This window comes from Strongylocentrotus purpuratus, unplaced genomic scaffold (genome assembly GCF_000002235.5).
Source record: "Strongylocentrotus purpuratus isolate Spur 01 unplaced genomic scaffold, Spur_5.0 spur5_scaffold_11, whole genome shotgun sequence".
Classification (NCBI taxonomy): domain Eukaryota; kingdom Metazoa; phylum Echinodermata; class Echinoidea; order Camarodonta; family Strongylocentrotidae; genus Strongylocentrotus; species Strongylocentrotus purpuratus.
In genome coordinates this window covers 32,875,535-32,894,504 of record NW_022145596.1, presented here as the reverse complement: position 1 = coordinate 32,894,504, position 18,970 = coordinate 32,875,535, and the positions used below count along the sequence as shown (strand labels likewise).

General features: G+C 37.5%; 1 protein-coding gene across 2 annotated transcripts in view; it reads right to left on the bottom strand.

The window, feature by feature from the left end:
* LOC100890123 (leucine--tRNA ligase, cytoplasmic) overlaps positions 1–13,203 on the bottom strand; it is a 36,304-nt gene extending 23,101 nt beyond the window's left edge. For both annotated transcript variants that reach the window (XM_030981215.1, XM_030981216.1), the window contains exons 1-8: positions 13,111–13,203; positions 4,855–5,025; positions 3,870–3,957; positions 3,134–3,214; positions 2,435–2,569; positions 1,486–1,647; positions 816–1,060; positions 72–297 (exon numbers count right to left, since the gene is read on the bottom strand). In XM_030981215.1, coding sequence (XP_030837075.1) covers positions 72–297; positions 816–1,060; positions 1,486–1,647; positions 2,435–2,569; positions 3,134–3,214; positions 3,870–3,957; positions 4,855–5,000 — 1,083 coding nt within the window. In that variant the 5' untranslated portion in view covers positions 5,001–5,025; positions 13,111–13,203. The remainder of the gene's footprint in view (positions 1–71; positions 298–815; positions 1,061–1,485; positions 1,648–2,434; positions 2,570–3,133; positions 3,215–3,869; positions 3,958–4,854; positions 5,026–13,110) is intronic.
* Positions 13,204–18,970: the final 5,767 nt, after the last annotated feature.

Here is an 18,970-nt window from a genome sequence, read left to right as displayed (position 1 = left end):
ATGGTTTAAACTTCTCATTAACAGTAGAGTTTTGTTCATGATAAAGTTAAGAGCTCTGAGGATAGTTCTACCTGTCCAGTGAGTTCTGCAACTACATCCACAACACCATTTGATTTAGTCATTCCTTGGAAAGAAGCATTCCTTGCCGCTCGTTTGGTGCTGATGAAGATCTCTCCACCGGCCATCTCATAGGCAATGTAAGGAATATCAGGTCGTACCCAGCAGTTGGTCTGACCATACATGGTCTCTGGGCGCAGAGTAGCAGCAACTAAGAACACATCCTTGCTTTCAACATTCCTGAAATCAAGTCATAAATATAAAACATCATACCTACAAGGAAACTGACACAACCACATGACTAACATTAATGATTCTATCACAGAATAAACTGAATATGAGTATCAATGAATATGACTTAGATATTTATTTCTTACAATATCAAAACAACTGGACATTTTGTGTAAATATTTATTTTATTTTTATTCATGAGTCACTGGTCAACTAACTCCCCTTTCATGACATGGATTTCTAAGCGCTAAATTGATCCATGTTGTTCTTCAAATTGGCAACAATAATATTTTCCTATGAATGAAACATTCATAAAAAATGGAATGTCTCTGAAAAAGATATACCAGTGGTAAGGACTTTGTCAAACAGTTGAGAAAATGGCCAAATAGGATAGAAAAACAATTTCTTTTAACCTCTCAATGTGTTGCCAATTTAAGGATTTTTAAGTAATTTGATTTTGTTTAAATTCCTGGCATTAAACACAATATGGTCATGCACCATGAATATGGTTTGATGAGTATACTTACTTGAGTTTCGCTGGATAGGGTTTGTTGAGTTTCATCTTGATGAGTGTATATTCCTGAGGTCCAACATTCTCTCCAGACTGCCTATCATGATCCATGCAAGGCTGTCCATCCTTGGGGGAGTAGATGGTGTAACGCTTCCCAAACTTCACCTTCTGACGTTTCTTGAGGAGTAAGAACTGCCATCTCACAAATGAGTCGTAGAATGGGTTCACATCAGTGGTGATGAAGGTACGTCGCCAGTCAATCTAATCATAAAAGATGACAGCAATGATATTTTTTAGTAGATCCATCCCTACTATCACAGGTTGAAATCAATTATTTTCTTCATCAGCATTGGTCATATCAATTGCTATTTTAATCAAACTAAACAATCTTGCAGTGCTTCTGGTCTGTGTAAAAGATATTTTCTTTTTTGTTCACAGCGAACTCTTTTAGGATTTGATGTTGTATCAGTTTCTCACAGTGATATTAAAGTATTTTATTGTTTTTTACCAGAGCTCTTTTCCAATATACCTGAGCACTTTTGGATTTTCTGAGGTTAAACGCTCACTGCTTCTGTGTATCTTTTTTTAACGCTGCTTCTGGTATTACTGATGCTTTAAAGAGTTACTTTGTGCTATACATCACACTTCACACAACATGAACTTAGTCTTCTTACATGGTTACTTACCTTACAACCCATCCGAGATACATCTTTCTTGCACATAGGAGGGAAGTAGTCGAGCCAGTGAAGAGCATCTGCAAACTTTGGAATGTCTTCTGGGAGAATCCCGAGGTTCACCATGATCTGCCATTGCCATTTGACCCCTCCAGTTTTGGCTGCAAGTTTGCTCTATCATAAAACAAGTCAAAGAGAACTTTCGTTCTTTAATTGTGACATCTCTGGGACATATTAACACTTTACACCAAGATATTTGTAGCGTTTTCTCGGCTATGGGCCTGGTTACTTTGCAAGTGCTTCTCATCATTTTCAGGAAAGCACATTTTCTTTACCATGACATCTTTGTGGCATGCTCAAACTTTTCAACAAAATATTTCTTTGAGGTGTAAAGCGTTTCCAAGGTAATGCGCCTTGTTTACTTTCTTTTCCAGGCTCTCATTTCAGCCAAAATGAACAGCTTCAACCCTCACACAAACATTCCACTCACATTTCCACTAACATTTCCACAATGGCCTGAAAATAACCTGTCTGATATCTGACATCCTTAAAGATAAAGTTGAGTTCTGGTCATGCAATTGCATTGTGATAGAAACATTGTGGAATCGATCAAAAAAGGTTGATCATTTAGCATATAAGCATATGTATGTACCGCAAGGTTCTGGAATCATCAAAATGATAAGAAATTCGGGCCAGTCTTGGTAAAGTTACAAGCACTGTACACAGAAAGATGTATATGGGACTACATGAACATGTGTTATAACATAACGTTCCGATTTTTATGATGTTACATGCCATATATGGTCATATATATAGAAAATTAAGGTATTTTAAGAGAGATGCTTTTCAGAGAACATTTTCTATCTGATGTTCTTCCACACTTGCATAATACAATAACGCTCACAAATAATTTTTGACCTCTTCCCAGAACTCAAGTTTCTCTTTAATACCGGTAACTTACTTTCTTTCCTTTAGCCTTGTCTTTGATGATTGGCTCATCTCTCTCCTCTGTAGCTACCTTCTCTTCCCCTTCTGCAGGAAATACAGGTGGGCAACCAAACATTTCCATCTCTCTCTTCAACTTGTCAGCACATGCCTAGAGAAGATTTTTTTTTAAAATAACAATAACATTGTCATTCATTGATTTCTTACTTTACCCTGGATGACATGAAAAGCGTACATGTACTTAAAAATGAGGCAGCCATTGGGGGCACTTATTTCTTAGATTACTTGATGTTTCTTGCTAACATTACACAATGTTTGGTATAGTTTTGGTATGAACTAAGACTGTCTGGACCAATGATAAGTACTCTAACCTCACAACTATTTTTCGTCACCTTTTATATGAATAGAATTTGTCATAGGTTGAAAGGTTTTACCTTCTGTGACACAAGGAAGGGAGTAGTCTGCAGCCACAGACTCTAATTTAAAATTTTATCACAATTCTTAAAGCCTTGAACAGAGCTTAACTCAATTTCTGGATGTGTCAAGGAGCAGCTAAGGTACAGAGCCTATACATAGTCTCATATGGCAGACACTCTTATGCACAATGACTGACAAGGGTTTGTGCCCTGCAAACTGATTGGCTGAGGGTTAATATATGGCATACACAACATTTAATAAGATGATTAAAATGAAAAGAAGAGGAAAAAAACACTACCTTGATGGGCATTCCTGTGCAGTGAAGTCCAAATGGCCAGAGACAATGCTTGCCTTTCATCCTCAGATATCCAACTATGAACTAGACAACGTAGGAATAAAAAAACAAGTCTTACATAACAAATTAAACAAACACATCAACATAGTATCTTCACCATTGGGATTATTTAGGAATATGGGGACAAACACAGCAAGGCACATATGGGACTAGAAAATACAACTAGAATTCTCCCCCATTGTAACTAGGAATATTGTTTCTACATGTGACAGCAATAACTCAATCAAAATTTTAGGAATAGACTAGTGCAATGTCTGGTTTAGAGTGTAGCATTGTATGGCTCTGAAACTTGGAAATCAGGAGAGCAGAGAAAGGTTGATTGACAGTTTAGAAATGCGGCTGTGGAAAAGAATGAAAGAAATTAGTTGGAGGGAGAGGGTCACCAGAAGTCATGCAAAACACAGATATTGGAGACAACATCATGTTTTGGGTTTTTTTTAAATTCTTTTTTAATTCAAGCCACATCGTTGCAACATTCTTTTAATCACTCTGTCGATTACTTGCAACTATATGGTAGCATTTCATAATTTATCAGCAGATGAACAAGGAAATCATAGAGTTCAACTTGACCTCTCATTCCTATTCATTAGGGTAAAATGTATCCCTTCACTGAACTAATCATTATCATATACAAACAACTGCGCCCTCTCCTGAGTAAGAATAAATGACCAAAGCTTACCTCTGCCTTGGAGAAGGAGAAGGTATGACCAAGGTGAAGTCTTCCATTCATGTATGGGTAAGGAAACGTCACAAGAAACTTATCCTTCCTGTATAGAAAACAAAGAGCATCACAATTTTATGAGACATAGTATCATCTTTAGAAGCAACAAACACGGATGAAGCACAAGTAAGGAACCGATCTTAGTCTTGAGCACTTAATAGCAACAACTGTAACTGATACATTAATTAGACAGCCTTGAGTTCAGACCTGACGTGAAAAGAAAACCCTGGATAATTCCTGCTATAAACCAGACATTTTGGATGGATATTCCAAATAAAAAATTGATCTTTTAATAGGGATCCCCATTATAGCCTTGAACCTTACAGTCGTTACAGATACACATTACATATAAAGTGATTTAGCTTAACAACTATTTAGAATCTTTTCTTTTTTGTGTAAATTTCTTTGGTTTTCTGATTTTCATGTTTCATCAGAAGATGATGCTTAATTCTAACTACCGGTAACTAAAAAAGTAGCGACCATTAGTCGTCAAATCAGACCCTTGTACCCAATGGTCATATGTTTTGTGCTGCACAAAGATTCAATCAGTCTAATTTTGGCCATTACAACTACAAGTAGTGGGTTATATAGACAAATGCTCATGTACGTTATTACCAAAGAAAAAAAGATGTCAGTCAGTCACTCAATACAGTCTGACAGGGAAGTCTAGAAAGTAAACAGGTTTTCTTGCATAATTTGAATACTAGGACACTGCTAACGTTTAAATTTCACAGAAAAGACATACATGTACATGACATGTACATGACATATTCAGAATTCCTGCAAAGTTCTATAGAATTTGATGTTGGCTGCAAAAGGGACATCTTTAAGGCAGTCCATTACACTGGGTATTTTTTTGAATTCTCATCAAAATTTTGTAAAAAGAAAAGAATAACAAAAATTAACACAAAACTTTTGAAGAATCAAAAAGAAAAGTACTTACCCTGGTCCTGGTTTCTGGTAGTTTTTAGGAGCATCTTCCTCAAAGATCTTTTGATCAGTCCATATCTTCTGTATCTTCTCCTCTATGTTCTGCAAGGTGCGTACCTTAAAGGTTCCCTTGCGTTTGACTTCTACAGACTCTGTCATTCTTCCTCACACCTCACCTACAAGTCTAACAGTAACATGTGAAATAATGGAAACTTAATTTGAAAACAAGTCTATTTTTACTTTTCAGGTGTAGTTATTTCAACATCACAATGCAATATACAGTCAAACATGCTTTAGTGACCACCTGTCTATAAAGACTACATTTTTTTGTTTCCCTTGAAAACGGTTTCTCATTTAAACATGTACTAAATGAACCTGTCTACAAAGGCCACTTTTTGTGTTTCCCTTGGGCGGTCGCAACAGACAGGTTTGACTGTACCAGAAAGAAACAAACTGATTAAGGGGAGCCTTCCAAAGTTGCGACTGTGCCGCGACGCGTCGGGGCGCAGAGCAGGATATGAGAACAAAGGAGGCGCCTTTATGCGCCCATTAGCGCCTTTTTGCGTCGGATAGGAGAGGACTTCAGTTGGTTGCCAGCTCATTAAAATCTGGCTATTGTTTGGAGTCTCATTGTTACGAAATTACCCCGCCGGGGCGCGCCCCGGTGAAGCACTTGACATTTGTGAATGGGAGCTTAAACTTTGAATAGCTTTAGCGCCCTTTCGCGCCCGGTCCGGCGCATTAGTTATTCATGTAGTGCCCGCTTGTGTGTCGCTCTCGTCTTGCGAGATTTGACTCTGAAAAGCATTACTTTGGCTACTGATTTGTTTTAATATTATTTTACATACATGACATTGGTTACAATGTTTGTTCTGATTGTTTATTTTCCTCTCAAAATCGGAGTTCTGTAGGCGTTAACGTTGGCATGATTGTTCATTTTTTTCATCTCCTCCTGTTCTGTTCATGATTGTGTTCAATATACTGTATCAATTTTAATACAAATTGATTTGTTCACGAAAAAAGCAAATTTATTTTATACTTACCCCACTCTCTCTGACATTGTTTTCCTCGTGCATGTTTTGACACTTTAATTGTAATTTTATATTTCTTTATAGCGATGTTATTGTATGTTTCGATTTTCTTGTTTTTTTTTAAAACAATTTTTTTTGTTGCATCTTGTAAACAGTTCTGTCGTATGATCATTATAAATCATATAATTATATCATCAGTCTGTTATTTCATAGATCCTTTGAATCTTCTTAAAATTAGAGAACGTATTTTTAAATCCGTGATGTTGAAAATGATACTTAATCCAGAATGTCGTAGTTTCTCCATGAATTGGATTTAAAAAGCGTTTTATCTGTATTACGATGTTTTTTTAATGCAAATGATATCCGTATTGTCGGGAACATCATCAATATGTTTCGTTAGAAGGAAGACGCTCATTTTCAGAATGTTCTTTCTTTGCAAAACACTAATGTTACGAACAAAATTAAATACACTGTGCCCGTATCAAAGAATTTTATCGAATATTTCTTTGCGACGAAGGGGGGGGGGGGTTACATCCGCGGCCAGTTTTAGATCTAGGTCATTGTTAAGAATAACTAAAATACGTATATATTGTGCTGAATAGGGGCCACGTGTTATCGAAAGAGCGTAGTGCGTTCTAGAACAAATACAAGCCATGGCAATTCGTTGAATTGCTTCTCGTAACAGAACTGTCTCACCGTCTAAATAAGGATCCATCCGGGGGATCCATCATGCACGTGTTGGTATCAAGTAGTAAACGGAATTAATAATGATTGTGTTGTTTTGGGACATTTTTTTTCGGGGGGGGGGGGGGGCAGGGAGCCCGTATTCTTCTTCTACTGGGTCATCAAGAAACACAAATAGTGTTGAAATTTTCCGCAATCCCTTTAGCGCCGAGGGTAGAAAGCCTTTAGAAAAGTCAGCTGGACAATAGCAATTTAATGTTGGTCAAACAATCAGCGAGAAATACTGGGCAAACAGATATTAGCCCACGTCTTCAATATAACCAGGGAATCCCGATATAACTAAGCACATGCTCACAATATGAATATCAAATCTGGCTATTGTTTGGAGACTCATTGTTACTGTCTGGTAAAGGGGTACTTTTCACGCACCAAAGTCCGGCTCGTCTAGTACACACAAATCCGGCCCGTATTGACTTTACACACCGGACTTAGGGGACTGTTTTCAAAAGGAGGGAAAATGCATATGCGTACCCTACATAACACTCATTCGGGTGGGGGGGGGGGGTGCGCTTAAAGGCGAAGCACTTTTTGTGAATTGTGAATTTGTGAATTTGAAAAGCTTTCGCGCCCATTCCTACGCATTAGTTATTCATGTAATCCTCGCGTGTGTGTCCGCTCTCGTCTTGAAAGATTTGACTCTAAAATTTTCACGTTGGCTACTGATATGTTTTATCATTATTTTACGTACAAGACATTGATTTAGATTGTTGTTCTGATTGTTATATTCCTCCCAAACATCGAAGTTGTGTAGGCGTTGACGTTGTTATGATTGTTCATTTCTGTTCATTAATGTGTTCAATACTTGTATTATATTAATTTCTTCACGAACAAAACAAAAACGATATGTATAATTGTATTCCTTTTGTATGTTTTGACACATTATTTGGTTCATATTACATTTATTTTGTTCTGTCATCCGATCAAAATAGGTCATATATCTATATCATCACTCTGTTCTTTCTCATGCAAGATCGATTTAAAGAATAGAAACGTAGGTTCTCTAAATCTTCGCAAAATCAGCTATTGTATTTAAATACCCGTGATTTAAAAAATGATACTTATAATCAAAGAGATTGAAAGATTCTGCTTGAAATAAGATTATAGGGCGTTTATAAATATGTCATACAAAACAAACAAACATCTGCAAATTAAAGATATTACAAAAATGATAGTCGTATTGTCGGGAGCCTGCATCATCAAAACGTTTCGGTAGATGGAACAATTCGAAATCGCCTATCTGTTCCAAACATGAAATTCGATCGAATATTTCTTCGCGAAGAAACTTTATTGGTGGTGTCATTTGTCTTAAAGTAGATATTCATTGATTTTAAATCTAGCTTTATTTTCTTTATTGCAAAGTTGAAACTTTGATTCGACAAGGTTATCAAAATTCAATGCTTGGAAACATTCGAAGTAATGATTATTATAAATTGCAAAACGCTTAAATACAGCCCCGGCATAGCACCTGAATAGCTCTCCGAAGGCTGCTGAGATGTGTGAGATCACAGCAGGGACATGATTTGCACAAGCAGACGATGTCCCATGACATCTCACACATTTTCAGTGCCTGTGTTTTCATCTTCTCTTGAGTTCTTTCTCTTACTTCACTACCGTCAGGCTAAATGTGTAATCTATTGCCTCACTCTAAACCCCGCGCATGGTTTTATTTTGATGACAAATGCAGCGATACAAAAATAAAGGAATCTGTCGCTTGTAAACAAAATAAGACGCCATTGTATATTCAGCTGCAGACACCGCGGTATGTTCGGCGTTTTAAGAGGGAACAAATGCCGCCCTTAATATCAATCCGGGGGCTTTTCAATTTGAAAGTCTGGTTTCTTTGATTGTTAATTAACCCCTATCCTGTGTATTTACAAGCAAAATATTTTAGTTATCAGAATCGGGTCATGTCCCCTTTTGATCGGTTTGACGTGCCAGTACATTTATATACACTAAACTCATTACAATTTGACAAATAATAGCTTTGCAATTATGTTCATTCTTTATGGGATGTCGTCTGCTTGGGCAGTATTGGTCCCTGTTGTGACGTCATTAAAACACTTGTCATTAACTGGCGAATCTCTCGTATATCCCAGCTGCTATGGAGGTGGTTGTATTTTTATTTTTATAAATCACCCGATATGTAGCTGACCTCAAACTTGTACGATGGCCATCTGTTAGCTTACCAGTTTCTAGTGATACATTAGTTGACATATTTGTGATTTTCTTTGAATTTCACCTTTAACAATTTGTTATCTTCAACGTTCGTGACGTTTTGACGTTGCATATTTGTTAGCTAGCGCTAGTAAAGTCTTTTGTTTTAACGTGCACTGTATATAGTTATAAGGCCTGAACACGTCATGTTCACATTGGGTGTTATATAACATACGGATATTATAGTACATGTAACTTTTAAAAGCACTTTGTTTTTGCAACGCAATGACAAAAGACAGCTCTTTGAGCAGCTAATAGTTGTTGCGCTCATAGGCGGCTATTCCCAATTACCGGGCATTATTTTTTATTGTATCATTAGTTAAGTTTATTAATCTATTCATGTTTTCTATTTATTTATTTAGTTTTGGGGAGGGGGATGTCGTATTACGAATTCATGACCCTTATACATAATGACCATGTTCTCAAATTACGAATAGCGGTCTTCATGAATAGTTGTCCAATGAATAGCGGTCCTTATAACTAGCGAGCAACCTTAATGTGTAGCTAAACAAGAATCTATAGCAAGTCGGACAATTATAGCGATCAAACAATAGTCTTGCTCGGCCGCGTGAAATCCTGCCACGGCATTCTATGTTTTTACCTTTAGAGCGAACTTTTCTTTTGTATTCGCTCCATAGAACTCTACTTTATCTTACAGCGAGGTGAAATGAAAAGAGCGTCATCATGAGTAGATCTATTGTTTGATGTTATCCTTCTTCTCCCTAGTTAAGCCAAACCTTCAATTTAGGCCTATCCATAAAAGGTAGCTTCCTGTACCGTTCGCTTTTTTTTCCTGACTACTATATGAAGCATGTGTATGCTCTGAATTAGGCAAACAGGGGACCGGCGGGTTTAAGATCCTCTCCGAACGAAATGTAATGTTGAGTTATGCCTTACAATAGCATATCGACTTGGTTTCTAACCAGGGAGCTCCCGGTTACGAGCTGCTCTGCTCTACCACTGGGCTATAGCGCCTCCCTCCTTTAAAAAGATCTTTTAAAATTTGCCGTTCTTTTTTTTTTAGAATAAGAATCAAAACATGTTTGGTATGTTTTTTGTATCTGTGCATTAAGATTTCAAAATTTCACTTTCGCCACTTAATTATACAAATCTACGAATAAATGATTCGAATGTTAGAGCAGAAATCAATGTTTGCATTTGTGTCGAATGATTAATTATCATCATGAACTGATTAATGTTTTGTATTGCATTTCCAATTGCTGCTCAACTTTATAACCATCAGGCTACGCTTTTTTGTTTACATCTTCATGACACACGTGTTTTATAATCTCGATATAGTTCCCGGACTCTTTTTTTCTATTTATTGCACTTTTAAAAAGAGCTATGGAATTATTATGATTTAAAACGCCTTTTGGACGGGCAATTTTCGAAGGCAAATCTCGGGCGTGAAATCCTGCCATGGCATTTTATGTTTTTTTTTTCCCTGAGGCCACTTAACAAAATATACATGTTTAGCGTCCCCGCCTGCTTCCTTTTTGGGGGCCGCCTCCTATTTTTTATTTTTGGGGAAATTTGTTTTAATTTTTTTTTTTAATTTAATTTAAAAAAATTGAAAAAAAAATTGAAAAAAAAACACATGAAAAACAATACTAAAATGGATCTATTACTGATTTTTTTAAAAAGTTAAAAGATTTCGGCGGCCATCTTGAAAAATAGCCCGACTGTCAGGGAAAATGTACCGAGCGGCCATTTTGAGCGGCCATTTTGAAAGAAAAAAAAAAGAAAAGAGAGGGCCTCCTCCTTCCTAGTTTTCGAAAAAACAGGACACTAATAAATCATTTTTTTATTTGGCCTTAGAGCGAACTTTTCTTTTGTATTCGCTCCGTAAAACTCTACTTTATCAAACAGCGAGGTGAAATGAAAAGAGCGTCATCTTGAGTAAATCGTTTGTTTGATGTTATCCTTCTTATCCCTAATAAGCAAACCTTTAATTTATTAGAACCAAGTCATGGGAGAGAAAAAAAAAAGGATTTGACTGACAAAATATAAATTCTTCCAAGCTCAGGCTGTGGCGATGTGCAACGCGTAGCGTGAAAATTAATGACGGGAGAGAAAGATAATTCCTTTGTCCATTATACGACGCTAGAATCATATCGCGATGTGGGAATTATACAAATATGTTGATAATCATTCAAATTACAAACATACACAAGCGACCCAAACAGTAATCAATTTGCCGACTATAACCGCATACATGTGGTCATTCACATCATTCGTCTTTTATTTTTTGTTGTTGGGGACAATTAAGCTCGCAATTAAACAACCATTAATCGTACATAGTCATCTTTATTTCACATTTCATACAGTCGTCACAAAAATTAAAAGGAGGCGTATTAAACCCAACAAAAATAAATCATAATGTATTCTGATCAAGATGAACGAGTGTGTTGATTGCCCCCCAAAAACAAAGACGATCCCACCAGAGAAGTTCATGCTGTGCTGTAGTAATGTACATCGCAAAGCTTCGCTACAATGATTGGAAAGGTAATACCCCGCCCGTTACGACGCAAAACGGCGTGAGAAGAATAGATCGCGACGCGAGAAGAATACATCATTTTTGTACAAACAATGGAAAGTTTATCAGAACGAAAACCGGAGGAGGGGAAGTCAGGCTTTGGCCGACAAATACTTTCTGTATATCAAGTTTAAGCTGTACCGCGCATCACGAGCGAGAACAATGACGGGAGAGATAATCTTGCATCGCCTGGTGGGGCGCAAAAGGGCGCAAGAAGAATAGAGCGGGTTTATACTAACAATAGACGGTTTCTTTTCATATGCAAGAATCAGGTGAGGGTGACTATTGCGCCCCTTCGCGCCCCTTTGCGCCTCAATGCGTCTCTTGGGACGCGACTGTTCTATTCATCGCGCCCCGACGCGTCCGGGCACAGTCGCAACTTTGGAAGGCTCCCCTAAGCTATGAATACCAGTCACTTGCACTTGCCCTTTCAGCCTGAAAATGTACAGGTTCTTACAAATGCAATCATGGTAAGGCATGTGGTCTTGGATGTGTGGATCGAGTTTTGTTACAAATATGCTAGGACTGAATTACTTTCCAATCAAGTTTACAGGGAGATTAAGATGTTGCGGTGACCAAGCTAAGATAGCAAGAAACACTGTCTCTCCTGTCTCTTGATGTAGACCATCAAGACTACACCCAACCTAAAACGACCAGAGATAGAAGAGGGCATAACAGGCAATTTTGATGAAACCCACTCAAGAACAGACACATTCAGGGCTACCAAGTGTCACAAATTAGGTGTGACGTCACGCATTTCGAGGGTCTGAAAACGCTCTCACGCACGACGCGCGCGCTAGATTTCGAAAAACGCTATACCTTATACGTGTGTTCTACCTAGCTCACCCGCGCTCGTGCGCCGAGTCATGAAAATGTAACGCATTGCTGATCATTTAACTTGGCGTCTCTGCACATTCTTGAATTCCTTCATGAAAAGATTGCGTGATACGCATGATTGCATGGAACCAGCTGAAACTGAAAGTTAATTGGAGACTATCGCCCACACTGATCCCGTCAAATTCAAAATCGCCCTGACGTCCCCCCAATCTACAAATTAATACACCCTACCCGCACCTCCAGTTCAAGGTTCAAGGTTCAAGGTTCATTTTATTTCTTTCTTTCACAACATTTTTACATATAGATCTAATAATAGAACAAAAAACAGCATAAGAAAAAACAATTTAAGTGCAATTTTAAGTCGATATATAATCCAAATGAAAGAAAGTGGAGACCTTAGAAAAGCTGGGCTTGTAAAAGCAAGGTCCCCATATAAAATAATCCGGCATCAATGTTTCACTTTTAAAAAATGTTTCAAAGTTATCAAAACTACACATGATTAAATATGGGGGAAATATTTACAAAAGGATAGCTTGAAATTTGAAAAGGAGAGGATGAAAATATATACAAAGGAATCGAGAGGAAAAAAGCAAACTCAGACAAGTATTTTGGAGGACTAACCAACCAACCAAGTACCAACCAACTAACCAAGTACCACCAAGACCAGTGACTGTAAGTTGACCAAGCGTGCGCAGACCGTAGCCGGGGTAGGGCAGGCCGAGTGGACAGGTACGGGCCCACTCCCACTCTCAGACGTAGACTCAGTGAGTGGTTAAGGTTCCTTGGCCTTGTTAGACTAGACCCTACTCAACTTCAAGATAATCATAATAATGGACATATTTTTTCAATCACCTAGACCCAAAATCAAGCTCGTTCTCAAAGTAGAAATTGTAGATAGGAAACTCACCTTTTTATAGATAAATTCTGATGCAATGGGAGGACAGAATGTTGTAGAATATCTGTCACAAAGAAACTTCACATGGAAGATATATTGCTCTTTCGTTACCACGTTTGTACAACCGGTAGTACGGACAATGTGCGAAAAGCTCTCAACCAGCGCGCTGGCTATATAAGGCTTCTCTAAAAAAAAAAATAGACCTACCGGTAGCCTAATTATATTAATTTATATCATTTGAACATTCTTTCCATTTAAATTGATCTGATTTTTAAAAATATATTGATAAATCTAACTCACAAAGAACAGGTATAAATGTTATTAGGTCAAGCCTAAATGATGTTGAACCCGTGCACTGATTTTTTTTTTTGATTTTTTTTAAATTAAGTCTGCATTTTCTTAATTTCCAGTGGTTCTAACTAATCTCTGATTAATTGAATGATAATTGAATATTTTTATCATGACTTCATTCGAATATGGGCAAGTAGACCTATTCAATGATGCAGTTTCATTTCGATCACTGAATGCATCAGTATATGGTTGGTTAATGTGTTGCTAATTCCTCGTTTACCTATAACTTTATCAATCCTGTGCCCCCGCCCCCGTTCCATGGTCAGCTGGCCACTAGAATTCATTTATTAATATTTCAACTGTCGCGATATATGCTTGTAATAAGCATGACCCCCCCCCCCCCCCCCCCCCCCCCCCCCCGAAGCTTCTAATGAGTTATACCAGGGAGTTGTTCTGAGTTACATCTCTCTGGTTGTACTAGCTGTGCGTACTACGTGCATCGCCAGAGTAATCTGTATCTCTAAACATCCTGCTTACGCATGCATCTTCTGGGTAGCGTACTAAGGTGCCAAGGTACCGGTATTGCGGCCTCATGAATAAACATGAGTATATGACGTCACGAACTCGCTACGAACTCCCCACGCCTACTCTACCCCTTACCATTTAGCGGGTATCTATGTTAACGTTGTCGCCTCTATAATCTATTTTCGTTGTACGTACGGCCGTACCTACACCCCGACTATATATATACCTACCTATATACCAACATATACCTACCTACCTACCTACCTATATATATGTCTCATTTTGAAGAACTTCAGTCATTAATTGTTCTCGCTCATATATTAGTAACTCCATATATATCCTAGCTTGATAGCACCCCCTCCATTAATTATATTGAGCAATAGAAATATTAACTCCATCTATCTCCATCATCTAAACTTGCTCGAACTTCATCCAACCTAGCACCTCCTCTATACAGCCTAGCACCCCCTCCATTGAGCCTTAGAAATATTAACTCCATCTATCTCCATCATTTAAACTTAATTGCACTAACTTTATCCAGCCTAGCACCCTCTCTATGCAGCCTAGCACCCCCTCCATATTAGGCCTTAGAAATATTAACTCCATCTATCTCCATCATTTAAACTTGCTCGAACTTCATCCAACCTAGCACCTCCTCTATACAGCCTAGCACCCCCTCCATATTAAGCCTTAGAAATATTAACTCCATCTATCTCCATCATTTAAACTTGCTCGAACTTCATCCAACCTAGCACCTCCTCTATACAGCCTAGCACCCCCTCCATATTAAGCCTTAGAAATATTAACTCATCTATCTCCATCATTTAAACTTGCTCGAACTTCATCCAACCTAGCACCTCCTCTATACAGCCTAGCACCCCCTCCATATTAAGCCTTAGAAATATTAACTCCATCTATCTCCATCATTTAAACTTGCTCGAACTTCATCTAACCTAGCACCTCCTCTATACAGCCTAGCACCCCCTTCATTGAGCCTTAGAAATATTAACTCCATCTATCTCCATCATTTAAACTTGCTCGAACTTCATCCAACCTAGCACCTCCTCTATACAGCCTAGCACCCCCTCCATATTAAGCCTTAGAAATATTAACTCCATCTATCTCCATCATTTAAACTTGCTCGAACTTCATCTAACCTAGCACCTCCTCTATACAGCCTAGCACCCCCTTCATTGAGCCTTAGAAATATTAACTCCATCTATCTCCATCATTTAAACTTGCTCGAACTTCATCCAACCTAGCACCTCCTCTATACAGCCTAGCACCCCCTCCATATTAAGCCTTAGAATTATTAACTCCATCTATCTCCATCATTTAAACTTGCTTGAACTTCATCCAACCTAGCACCTCCTCTATACAGCCTAGCACCCCCTTCATTGAGCCTTAGAAATATTAACTCCATCTATCTCCATCATTTAAACTTGCTCGAACTTCATCCAACCTAGCACCTCCTCTATACAGCCTAGCACCCCCTCCATATTAAGCCTTAGAATTATTAACTCCATCTATCTCCATCATTTAAACTTGCTTGAACTTCATCCAACCTAGCACCTCCTCTATACAGCCTAGCACCCCCTTCATTGAGCCTTAGAAAAATATCTATATCTCCATCATTTAAACTTAATTGCACTAACTTCATCCAGCCTAGCACCCCTTCTATACAGCCTAGCACCCCCTCCATTGAGCCTAAGAAATACTCCATCTATCTCCATCATTTAAACTTGCTCGAACTTCATCCAGCTAGCTAGCCTAGCACCCCCTCTATACAGCCCAGCACCCCCTCCAATGAGCCTATCCATCTATCTCCATCATTTAAACTTGAACTACATCCATGCTAGCACCTTCTCTATACAGCCTAGAGCGACCATTAAGCTTGCATGTTTTCAGACCTACCTGTAGCTATTACGATAATGTGTATCTGCCCAACCTAGCTTGCACCAACGATATCCTGGCCCCTATATAGCAACAACTCCATATGTAGCTTTTGGTATACGGGTAATTTAACAGAACCAATTTCATATATCTTTCATCAATTATATCTAGCTAGGTGAAGGATTTGAAATGTGATTTTAAAGATATTCTTTCATAATCAGTAATGCAGGATCATACATGCACTTCTCTTTTCCCTCTCAAGACTTACATTACAATACACCTCACTGGTTATCAGTTGAGGAAACGGGTCATCCCGGTAACAAAGTAATTTGCGTTCTAAAAAGTCAGAAAATCAGTAACTGAATAAGTGAAATTAGAGACATATCTGAAAATTATTAACTAATTATGAATTTCTAAATATTACAAATTTGCAAAGTGATGACACTGCCTGGCTTCCACATTTTCTACATACCTATTCCAAATATACATATTCATGTTCAGCATGGATAATTTTGAATGGTTTTGAAAGACCTTGAATGGATCATTTATTGTTGTCGAGTTTTCTCTAACTGATGTGTTTCATTTTTCCATTTTCATAGCAAATAAGTTATTTTTAACTGGAGTATGTATTCATTAAGATATACTCATAATACTTTCAAAGCTTTGAATAATACCTCGCACAAAAGTACACAGATTTTGCAAACGAGCACACTCCAGCACACACCCTAGGTTAATTAAGTCCAACATGTTATTTCACATATGGCAACAGAACATTCTCATCATCTGACCCTGTACTCTGGCACTCTTGGTCAACCGAAATTACAAAAATATAATGTTCAAGACTGCTCATAATCACTTGCCAGTTTTCAAATATGTAATTTATTGTAACTAACCTGTGACTGCCAACTACATGTATGTTTTCTTTCCCTTCAAATTTTGTTGAATCTTACTTTGTCATACAGTCAACTCTGCTCAGTCAAGTAATCGTAAGTCAAAGGTTTTTAAAGTCCTGCTCTTCATTTTCCATTGCTTTTTTTTTTACCTAAGTCATATTTTGTCTAGGTGAAATCTATATTTTTTCTATAGTCCCAACGGATTCGACTATGACAGAGTGAAGTGTACATGTCACTAATTTGTTTAAAGTGAATGGAGAACAATTATTATTATCATTATTATTGATCTAGCAATTATGCAATTGATAGAAAGATCTTCACTTCACACCACCTTCTACACCATCCAGCCACGCACAATAAATATAAAGTAATATAAGGATTAAATCAATTTCAAATGATTGGATTATAAGTATTGTTTTATTTAAAAAACAATGTACAGAAAAAAACATGACTGCATAATTGTCTTAATTTTAAAGATACAGTACATGTATTAGGTGACTGATTTGCATGAATAAAATTCAATAAAAGGAGTACACAAAAAATCAAATAGTAACATTTTTGTGGTGTTCGGAGTTGAACTAGCTACAAGCATATTTGAAGGTATATTGTCCCCCTTTTATTAGTTAGTGTAATTTTAAAACCATTCATATTCCTCAAAAACCTGCAGATTTCATTGATTATTATCATGCACCCAATTCTCACAATACATCTGAAGTGATTGCACCTGTTTACGTGCATCATAATATGTGTTTCTATGATAAAGACATCATTTTATTCTTTTTGTGTGTGCCTTGCCTTTACTTTTTTATGTATGTTTATAAGGTTCTTGCAAGCACTGCATCACTAATCAGCATGCCTGCAAAATGCATAACATTTTTATGCTTTTGGTCCCAAAAATATGCTGAGAAAAACCCTATTTTTTAAAGTTATTTCATAAATATTTCTTGCAATTCTTTTACTGTTCAGAAAAATATCTTACATAAATATTTGAGGTTATATTTCATATAAATTTCAGAGTCCTTTTTTTTGGTTGCATTATTGGAGTGTTCCAAAACTGGGCAAAAATATAAAACAGGGGAAACGCTCTCGTCGGTGTCACCTGCATTACACAATTCAATATGATTAAAAATTGAGGTTAGGACATTATTTATAGGCAGGGTGGCCCGTTAGCAGGCCCCCCAAATTGAAATCCTCTGAATATAATCGGCATTTGAAGTGAATATTGACTTAGAATCACCAGAGGAATTATTTACTCTAATTTTTACCAAGATTGATATCTTTAATGAAATAGGAACAAAAACCAAAAATTGATTTATTAAGTCTCATATTAAGTTGTGAAAACATAATCCAAGTCTACTGACCTAAAATATCCTTGACTTTGTGACCTGGAATTTGTGTCATATGATTTGTGATACTTGATAACCCTTGGGTACAAGTTTCATGGAATTTAAACAAACACTTTTGAAATCATGATAACATTAAACAGGTCAACGCAAAGCGTAGCATCCCCTCACAGGGTACAAATGGCCTATATACATCAGAACATTGGACTATACTATTATTAATAGGCAAGAAACCACAATTTCACATATATAATTAGGTGTTTTGCATATTTTAATGAGCTATGATTGGTGATACTTATTAACCCTTATGTTCAAGTTTCATGGAATAGGAATGTATACAAAATTATGATAAAAATTCAAAATCTTAACCTTTGGTCAACTTTTGATGTTGATGCTACAACATACTTGAGTCAAAGTTTGTTCACCTGAAATGACCTTTGACTTTGCAACCTTAAATTCTACTCACATGATTGGGGATACTTTACAACCCCTATGTTCAAGTTTCATGGAAGAAGATTATACACTTTTAAAATAATGTTAAAAATTCAAAAACCTAACCCCGGGTTAAGTTTTTGATCATGATGCCACAACAGTCTAATTGTTTAAATCTGAAATGACCTTTCACCTTGACTTTGTGACCTGAAATTGTACTCACATCAGTGGCGTAGACAGGTTCGTACACCTGGGGGGGGGGGTGACTGGGCTGCCAACGCTAGTGAGGGAGCGAAGCGACCGAGCGGGGGGAGGGTGTGGGAGGGGGGTGTCCCCCCTCCCACGGTACGGAGCTTTTGCAATTTTGAACTTGAAATCGTGCAATCTGATGCATACTTAATGAGGTAAAATAACACACACAAGCGTGCACACACGCACACACATACTCACGCACACACACACACACGCACACACACACACAGACACATACTACGC